Here is a 10,000-nt window from a genome sequence, read left to right as displayed (position 1 = left end):
ACAAATACACACACACACACATACACACAAATACACACTCGCCTACAGTGTCAAGCCACCAATCTCTTGTGGTATAAAAATACCACGGAGATCAAAGACACAAACTCTCTCACACACTAAGGAAGATGATCGATGATGAGAGGTTCAGTAAACATAGGCTGATTCACACTCCTGAGTCCCTGAAACTTTTCATTGGCAAATCAATTATTAACCCTGTCTGATAATATTCCAACAATATAAGAACATCTTATCAAGTAAACCTAGTGAGTAAAAATTACCAAAAAACCTAGTAGTCAAATCTTAATTTAGTGTTCACCTTAATGGAAGTGAACATATATCCAATATGAAAACTTGTACTACATTTTTTGTTTCAGTCTCATACACATTTATGGTATTTAGCAGATGCACTTATCCAGAGCAACTTACGAAAGCAAGTGGTCATGCATTGCATCAGCTGTGCATCGGATCCATGTCTCCCACATGGCAGGCTAGAATTCTACCACTGAACCACCCATGCTCAGGCACAGCCCAGCTGAATGTTCCACACTGGTCTCTCATCTGAATCTTCTACACTGGTCTGTTTAAGCTGTGCTGGTGCTGGCCCAGACTGTCACCTCAATGTTACCTTCCTGCTTTGGGTCCAACATCCGCTGACTCATCCAATATATACTGAATGTTCCACCTACTGTTCTGTACTGTACCATTCTGTAGAAAATTCCCCACCAAGGAAATTAGGCATGAGCATTATCTCACACAGCTACATATTTTGCCTATTTGTACTAAGGTCATCCAACAGGAAACAATCATTACTTCTGTCTTAGTGACAATAAGGGTTAGTTCATTTTTAGCACAAAACTAAGCAATGTGGAATATTAAGCAAATTACCTTCAACGTTTACGTATCTTACATATCAGTTTCAAACTTCCCCAGATATCTGTAGACATTTAAATAAGTGAATATATGCCCTAAGAATATGCTACATAAAATATGTGGTTTCACTTGAATGTTTGAGCCTGCTACCACTAGTCTCTACTCCTGCTAATAACTGGCCTTCATGAAGTTATTCACCTTGCTAATGGACATGTTGCAGATTTAAGTTTTTATCTGTTTTGCTGTTGTTTTTGTTGTTTAGCTTTTTCTCCCATATTTGGCCCATTCTATAACAAGTTGGTATGTTTAGCAGCTATATTTAATTGTAATAGTAATAGCAATAATTGTAATAATAGTTGTAGCATTTATAGAGGCAATGAAGTTATTTTCTGTAGGATAATTTAGTGTTGAAAACAGTGTTAAGTTCTGGATGTGAATCTTTATAGTCTTTCATGGGTTGTTGGGTTTGAGTGACATGCTTGGAGTGACAAGCTTTGTGGCTCCATGCAGAGTTCAAACATTTGGATTGGCTCTGACCAGCTAACTAACTGTCTTGCAGAACCTCAAATGGTTCAAAATCCTTTAGTTCATATGCATCCCAAAAATTCCTTACCGCAATTATTTACAATGACTTTTTTTTCTTGTAGAACTGCAAAACTTGTAAAAGTGCTATTATTAAATAACTGCTGAGGAAAATAAGATTAGCCAAAGGAAACTGCCTAGTAGCCTTCTTTAGTCAACCAACATCATGATCTTGAAGTGATCAAGTATTTAGACAAATAGGCCTAAATGAAACAATGAAAGAATAGCAGGACCTCTGTATTTTGACCTTGCATGAACTTTGAGACATTTCTGGACCATAAGGAAGACAGAACCATTCTATAATTATTCAAAATTATTCAGTGAAAAACAGGATTATATTTAACATTTATTTATAGCATCTCCATGTGAGCTTTCTCCCAAGTAAATAAGTAATAAATATACATTTCAAAAGTACAATGATCTATTCTCAGTGCAGACACCACTAATGACATAAATATTAATATTTTTATGCCCTGCAATTCACAATTGCACACTTTTAAGAAAGTATTTTTAGCAGCAACAGTAAAAGAAAATATGTTGTACCAAACAGTTCAGTCTCTGGTTTGACCTTAGGAGGTATTTGCTCATGTGAGGTGGAGCAGTGAAGGTACAGATGATCTGTGGTCATGTTGTATTTGTGGTCAGTGTTGCTCTTTAGGCTGGAGAGGATTGAGGTACTGGTCAAACTCACTGCGGTCCAGCTGGTCTAGCATGTCCACCTGGACCTGCTCCAGGTAAAAATCTAGTGATGGTCCTCCAGAACACAGCACGCATGAACACACCTCTGTCCTTCGCCAATCACGGTGCTCTCCCCTCTGCTGCCCAGCATACTGGGAACTGTAGTATGGCTGGGATTCTGTGGAGCACATAGCTTGCTGTGGATATGCAAAGGAAGAATTCATGTACCCTTCTCCATCAGAGAACATTACCCCTCCGGTTGTATATGTTGCCCCATTCTGAGGTGGAGTGGGGTGACTTGGGAAAGTCAGGCCAGGTGGGTGTGTGTACGAGCTGGAGAGAGTATGTGAGTGTGTGTATGGATACTGGAGGCCTTGGTTTTGGAGCATATAGCTGAGGTGGAGGTTAGAGGAAGCACTGCTCTCGCTAGGAGGAGTCTTGCTGCCACGCCTGTTGGTCTTGCGGCGACGGGGGCGGTATTTGTAGTTGGGGTGGTCGATAGTATGCTGGACCCTCAGCCGCTCTGCCTCTTGCATGTATGGACGCTTCTCAGCCAGAGACATGGCTTTCCATGTTTTACCTACAAAGAGACACCAGAAGAAAATGTGGAACAAAAGCTTATCTGCCATGCTTAAAAATAATAAGTTCACTGGCACACTTTGCTTTGGACCATTAAATTTACCAACCTCCTTGTTTAATCAACAACGTGGGTGGGGGTGGGTGTTTGTGTGAGTGGGTGTGGGTGTTTGTGTGGGTGGGTGTGTGTGCATACTTACCTCTGTTAATGTGCGTGCGTGTACGTGCGTGTGTGTGTATACTTACCAAGTATTTTACTGAGGTCAGTGTTCTCCAGGTCGGGGTTAAGTTGCGCAAGACGTCTGCGTTCCTCTTTCGTCCAAATGATGAAGGCGTTCAAGGGCCTTCTCACTCGCGCTTCCGTCGTCGGTTTGGTTTCCGGGCTTGAGCAGCTCAGCTCAGATTCCACCGACACCGGGCTCGAAGGCCGCGAGACGGGGGAGCGTGCAGTCAAAGAAGGCTCGTGCTGCTTAGGTGGCGCGTAATAACACCGCTCTTTTTCGAGCATCTCGTTCATGGCTCTCATCTCCAGACTAGGGAGCATTCTGTCAAAGTACATGATTGCCTTAAGAGTTCGCCTGTGTCGGCCCCAGAGGTCCGGAGTGACTTTAAGCGGCGCTTGGACCAATGAGCGCGCAGAGGAGTGGATTAAAGGTGTGAGGCTTGACAGGTTTCCCACCTAAGTGATAACTCTCAAGCTCGTGGTCGACCTCAAATCCGAGACCGAGAAAAAAATTCAACCTTAATATCAAAGACAAAAACCTTTATAACCCCAGAAATGTTTACAAAATATGTTTTTGTGTAGATGATGGCGTCTAGTTTAAATATGATCGCTTGACACAAGTTAAACAAACTTCGACTATTGTAATAAAACAACAAACGCAGTGAATTCAAATCTAATATTTAATCGCATCTATTAAGGAATTGTTTATTATAAATATTTGAAAGAAGGGAATTGAAGAAACTGGGATTTTTGTCTGTCACTCACTCTTAGAGTGGTGTTGCTGTATTAACCCGTTTTAAACCCTTACTATTCAAACTATTCAAAGACGTTGCTAACATAGGCCTACGTCATTTACGCACAAATCATTTTGGCAATTCCAATTTTAGACTCGTTTTACCTAATTTTCCTGGACTTATAATATGTTTACTTTAATCACGAAATTTATTTTAATATCGTCTCTAGGTATCAATATTTGCTCGTCCCACAGACGAGAGTTCATGTTCAGTGCAATTTCACAATACCACCTCTCTTGCCACTATCTGTGGTAGATGCAGTGTTTCGGTAGAACTTTTATTCCAGAACGCTTTATTTGTCCCAGTACACGGTCATAAAATCCAATTGATAATATATATTTCATTATAAACAAATGTGTGTGCGGCGTTGGGTTGACTGAGACGTTAAGGAGCATGTGTAAAGGTTATTTTGCTAACCCCCGCTTTTTTGGAACGATAAGATTGCGCGCGGAAATCTGAAACGGTACGGAAGGAAACGTGGGCTTGGAGTGCTAGCGGGGCAGTGCGTTTTGTTCTGACACGTTTTCCCTTGGGAAGCACAAGGTGCTGGCGGTGACGAAAATACTCGATTTCTGTGCGCAAATATAGTGACAGGACTCCCTTGAAGCGAGTTAACGGTCGTTTTCTCGGTCTAAAATATATACTTTTTGCTTTAAAATACTGTGCTGCGACAAGAGCACAAACTGCATGCGTTTAGGTCATTAGCTGGCTACCTAAGCTCACAGCGGAGGACAGCAAAAAAAAAAAAAAAAAGCTTGGGGCTTGTCTAGTGCACCTGTTGCTCTTGTGTGAGACTCCAATTTGGTAAGCTATGGCAGCCATAATAGAATCATGGACCGCGTTGACACCTTGATCAAACACAGTCATCCATTCAGAACTGGCCTCACAGTTAATTCAATGACGGGAGTGATCAAGGTTTAGATTTTTATCTTACGGTCTGGCCCATGTCTGCGTGTCGGCGCAGCGAAACCTGACCCTCTCTAACAATGCAGAGACGACTGTGCGTTAATCGATACGATTTGAGAATAATACACGTTAGACAGTCTAATGATACTGCGGGTAATCGAATTGAAGTGGAGCGCCTTGTTATATCATCAAGTTCTCGAGACCCAGATGATTGAGTATTTGTTAATTGGAGGCTAATTTGATCTTCGATCAGCAGTAATGATTATGATGAAATGCCGTAAAGAGCTTTAAAGAAGAGCCCACATAACTACATTAGAACCCGTCACAATGAGACATAAGAATTAAACTCATCAGTCTAGTGTTATTTCGTGCCACAGTTAACAATAAATGGTTGTTAGATCCCTGAACTGAAATGCGCATTATGTCAGCAAGCGGGGATGATTAAAACGTCGATCAAAATGTAGGCTACACCTGATAAGTAAAATGGTTTGATTCTTTGATTTGATTAATCAGTGGATTAGGCCTATAACTACGATTAAGCCAATAAAATGGTACTATGTTATTACATGTACTCCCAAGATGAAATGTATGAACTAAGTTTAGTGTCGTACCGATAAAGCAATCACCAAAACTCTGTATGTACTCCAACAAGTTTTACATTTCCCACATGTGAATAAACTTCTTATGATGTAGGAATTTACATATTAAAAGAGGCGAAATGACAGTGGACCAATACACATTCTTTCACTGCCCTGATGCGTGTTTACACTAATAAATGATTCTCTTTTCATCTGAAAACTTGTCTTATTCACGTGCTGTTGAATTTAAGACTGGAATCCACATATGAGCGTGAAAGCGAGCACAGGCCGCGAGCTGCCGTTATGCGCGATAATGGAGTTAGTTAATTAGTACGAGCGGCTCAGCGTGACAAGAATAATGTTAGTTTCAGTAGACACTTTCGCAGATCCAGCAAATATCGTAGAATCTTCGAGCAAAGGTTGCTCATATTAAGAAGCACACTTCAATTAAAATGTATCTTGTAAATACGATACACAAGATATAATTAATAATTTATCTGGTAAATATATTTAGGTACATAATTATTTTAACAATATATTGCTTTAATAAAATATAATGACAAAGATTGTCATTAGATACATACATACACACATACATTAGCACATACATCATGTCCAAACAAATTGTGCTGAATTAAATCTATTGTACAACCAGCCCTAATATCTAAAACATATTGGTCTATCTATCTATCTATCTATCTATCTATCTATCTATCTATCTATCTATCTATCTATCTATCTATCTATCTATCTATCTATCTATCTATCTATCTATCTATCTGTCTGTCTGTCTGTCTGTCTGTCTGTCTGTCTGTCTGTCTGTCTGTCTGTCTGTCTGTCTGTCTGTGTGTGTGTGCAGGCACATGTGCATGTGATTGTGTTGACTTTTGGCTCAAATTATTTGGAATGTGGTAATCCAGAGCTGGATTCTATGTGATTGAATGGCCACTGTGGTGTGTGAATGGGGATTGTCTTGAACACAATGTTCCATTGTATTGGACAGCAGTCATATATGTGACTGAGCAGAACAGTGTCAGAACAGAACAGAGCCAGAGTCTGCAAGGAGCTCTGGAGAACCTACCACACTTATTTCACTTAGAGATCACTTACTGGAATACAATCTGGAAATACTGGGTCTAACAGAGCTGACTGGATTTACACGTTGGATAATGTGGAGGGAATAGCTTCACTGATTCTGACTGGATGGTTTGATTCAGTACAAGGCTGCGTGGAGACAACATCTGTGTAAGGGTTGCAACAATAACTCTGAGACATTTTGGTGGGATGTATTATATTTGCAAGCTGTTTGATCTTATCTGTATGATGAATATGTGGTAGAACCAGAGTGTGTGTATAATGAAGGTTTGGCCTTACAAACTTCATCAGATGTGAAAACCAGTGCTCTGAGTGCCAGGTTGCTTGTATGTCTGGAGTTTTGACAGAGGATACTCAAATGAGGAGGGACAACATTACTTTACTGCAATATGTAGAGTCACATTTGCATAGACAGCTTTATCACATGCAGTCTATGTTTGTGTGTGTGTGTGTGAGTGTGTGTGAATGAGAGTTACTACAGCACTTCCATATAATGCTGCATTAAATGGGCATTGTGTTTGTATCACTGTTGCATTGTGATTGTGTCAGCAGGTAGTGGAATCAGGTGGGTAAATAGTCAGTATTCAAGTCATCCTCTCTCCCTCTTTTTCTACCACTCCTGCAGATAAGCAGGTGAGTATGAATACAGCCTGAGTGTATTGGCCCACAACCCCCTCCTCAAACAGGAGTCTAGTCTGTAAGACACACACACACACACACACACACACAGACCCAGACACATGCACGTGCACACACACAAACACACACACACACACACACACACACACACACACACACACACACACACACACACACACACACACAGGATTACAAGATCCCCGGGGCACTGTGCTTACAGAGCCCTCATTAGTGAAACACAATGACACCCCACCTCCTAAAGTACATAATAAACCTACACAAACACACACACACACACCTGAAAATTCATTAATTTATTGAAATCTGAACTAATTTTGTAAGTGGCTTTGCATTTCAAAATTCATACAGTCCCAAAGGGATAGAGTGATTGACTCTCCATGAAGTATGAAATGAAAAATACCTCATACCCTAAATAATAAACCATTGACTGAATATAAAGAGCCTTTCCTCATTCAAGCTCACAGAAGACGTCCCATTGACCCTTCACTTATATCTGTTCTTAAAGCCTCAGCTGAAGGTGCAGTCCTGGAACAGTTTGGGATTTATAACTCACTAGCATTCAGTGCTAATGTGGAATTGTATTCTAGTTTGAGTATGTGATAAGACAGCATTATCAGACACTGGCCCTCCTGAAACTATTGTTCACCTCTCAACCAACTGTGATCTACTACTGTATGTCACAGCAGGCTACTGCACTATATTCAGCTCTGATTCTAACACATAAGCATTCAAAGAGGTATCCCTCACACACACTTTTGATAATATCATTGGGGGATTTCTTGCTAAATCCTGCATCTACTCTGCTTTTAGTGAATAATGCATTTCATGAAAAATGTCTGAAAAAGAAAAAGAAGAAATTCGATTATTATCACTGAATTGGTTAGGTTAACTTAGTTAATCAACCTTTTTTTATACAGCTAAGACACTATATTGTGTTTGTCTCAGATAAAACAAGGCAACTCAAAAGCCTGCTTTTTTCAAAGGCTTTTTCTCTATTATTGAGTCAAGCTTCTGTTCTGAGATCCAATTAGGCTACATAAATAAAGCAAATGATGACTCACTGAGACATAAGATCAGTATTACATGGCCTAAGTATTACAGTTGCCTAAAATAAAGTCTATATCTTATACATTTTATACAATTTACCGTATCAATAGGCTTGCACGATTGCGCTCGGATGAATCTTTTATTCTTACAAAAACGCGCGTTCACGCATACACGCACACGCGCATGTGAGTTAGTATTGTCAGTCCCACGGCGCATTCAAACTGCCTCTCTGCTGCTTTGAAGATAAGCGCTGGTGTTCGCTCATAAACAGTGATTGTAGGCTCGCTTTCCTGAGATCTTGATTTATTTAGAGAGTTTCGCTGAAAGGATTCTGGGCGCTTTTCCTGCCCTTTTCTGGCCATGTAAATATCTCCTCGTGCGGACTCAGTTTATTATTGGCGGCAGGAAAGCACTCCATCATACGCACGGCCACCCTCGGGTAACCTCAAGGCCTCGTACTGTAGACGGATTACACAGAAGTGCATGGGTTTGAGACAAAAAAGGAAATCAAAAGGTTCAAAATTATCAGTCCAATACTAAAACAGTGAGGAATGTTTGAAATACTTGACAATTGCATGTATATAAATGTTTCATTTAAAAAAACGTATTGCGTGATGAAACTTTTTTTTTTTTTTTAGTATAAATGAAGATTCAGTCGAGATGGATGCATCTGCGTCATATTATTCTTATTAAAGAAAGAGAATTATTAGGTTTACACAACATCTCTCCTCGGTCACACAACACAAACATGTGCTTCCTTAGATAAATCGGCACAGCAGCAGACTGAGGCCGCGTCCCTTACGACAATTTCTGCAAGCATGCGCTATATATAGATGGTGGTGACAACAAATGGGCTAAAATGTAACATATATATATATAAAAAAACATTTATCTTGCAAAATGTACTGATATGTGTAATCTATCCTATATGCCACGCTTATAGTACACATATATTAAACAATTTCCAAACATAACGCATAGGTTATCCAAGCAGCCTGAATATATGACTGTAAATGATTATCATCGCAAAGTGCAGTGCATGAATTACCAATTATTTTACAGATACAACTAAATAGACAATACGCGTCAGATTATTTGACTAATATTTAGTCAAGTACGTATTGTCAGGTTGAGTGAAGTATTTATGACATTTAGACAACCTTTATTCCCTTAGTTCTTCAATCTTCTGATGGAATGCGATCAGAATTCCAGGAATGTGTTGGGTCCCGAGGGCATTTTAAGTAGCCATCGTGAGCTTCATTTGGAAAATATGCAGGAAATGTGTCGCTACAATACTTTTGATGGGCCCTGAGGATTTCGCAAAAAACCTAGCCATTCTGGACAAGAATCGAGCCGCTTGCACGCAGCAGGTTTTAACTGAGCAACACGGACCCGTGTTTCTGTGCTGACTGAAGGCGGAGGCCAGGATACAGCTGTAGGTAACACCACGCTCACAGCCACTTGCCTTGCCGCTCCACCCCGCCCCCCTCTTGCAGCTGGTTCCTGTTTTCAGACCCTAATAGTTCTTATCCCCCCTCCCCCCATTTCCCGCTCACCTGCTTCGGTCGGCATTTCTTCCACACCAACTTCTCTGTGAGATACGCACCATATTGTAACCATTAAGAAAAGACACGAATTATACAAAATGATACTAAAAACCAGGCATACGTCAAGTATGGTTGTGTGGACATGTGTTCACAATCAATAGCTAAGGATCAGCAATATATTTATTACTAGTGAATGTAAATAATAATACATATTTACATATTCAAAGGTTATTCAATGAAATTGGCATATTGTGTGTAAATGAGTTACATGAAACATTATGAATTATAGTACTCCAACAAATCCTTGTCGGTGGGTTTCAGTATCTTCTTTTCTGCCATGTTCACTACCCAGCCCGGTGCCAAACCAAAAAAAATCTGTCGGGGGTCCTTCCGCTCTGCCAACATTTTGCAAGCAGTCTCCAATGAAATATTTGGTAAAGTGTA

At 40.2% G+C, this 10,000-nt stretch overlaps 2 protein-coding genes and 1 long non-coding RNA gene across 3 annotated transcripts in view; all 3 read right to left on the bottom strand.

The window, feature by feature from the left end:
* Window positions 1–2,093: 2,093 nt before the first annotated feature.
* On the bottom strand, window positions 2,094–3,265 carry sox32 (SRY-box transcription factor 32). Its single transcript, XM_027013160.2, has 2 exons — window positions 2,953–3,265; window positions 2,094–2,710 (listed from the first exon to the last, which is right to left on the bottom strand). The coding sequence occupies exons 1-2, from the start codon at window positions 3,263–3,265 to the stop codon at window positions 2,094–2,096; spliced, it is 930 nt and encodes a 309-aa protein (XP_026868961.1).
* Window positions 3,266–7,292: 4,027 nt separating this feature from the next.
* Window positions 7,293–9,406, bottom strand: LOC118240117. The gene is made up of 3 exons (XR_004775298.1): window positions 9,170–9,406; window positions 8,109–8,467; window positions 7,293–7,798 (listed from the first exon to the last, which is right to left on the bottom strand). It is a non-coding gene; the product is annotated as an uncharacterized LOC118240117 (long non-coding RNA).
* Window positions 9,407–9,718: 312 nt separating this feature from the next.
* The window catches only part of mrpl15 (mitochondrial ribosomal protein L15), a 6,257-nt gene continuing 5,975 nt past the window's right edge, over window positions 9,719–10,000 (bottom strand). The window contains exon 5 of the mRNA XM_027013132.2: window positions 9,719–10,000. This exon is cut by the window's right edge and continues 170 nt beyond it. Coding sequence (XP_026868933.2) covers window positions 9,833–10,000 — 168 coding nt within the window. The 3' untranslated portion in view covers window positions 9,719–9,832.

The sequence above is a fragment of the Electrophorus electricus genome, chromosome 19 (assembly GCF_013358815.1).
Source record: "Electrophorus electricus isolate fEleEle1 chromosome 19, fEleEle1.pri, whole genome shotgun sequence".
NCBI lineage: Eukaryota > Metazoa > Chordata > Actinopteri > Gymnotiformes > Gymnotidae > Electrophorus > Electrophorus electricus.
Note: the sequence above shows the minus strand (reverse complement) of the source record. Positions and strands in the feature narration are given on the sequence as shown.

What these genes read in the sequence shown, in the direction of transcription:
- sox32 (XM_027013160.2), bottom strand. Translation starts at nt 3,265, where the DNA reads ATGTACTTTGACAGAATGCTCCCTAGTCTGGAGATGAGAGCCATGAAC. An exon ending in TGACCTCAGTAAAATACTTG is followed by an intron (nt 2,711 to 2,952) that starts GTAAGTATACAC and finishes GTCTCTTTGTAG; the next exon opens with GTAAAACATGGAAAGCCATG.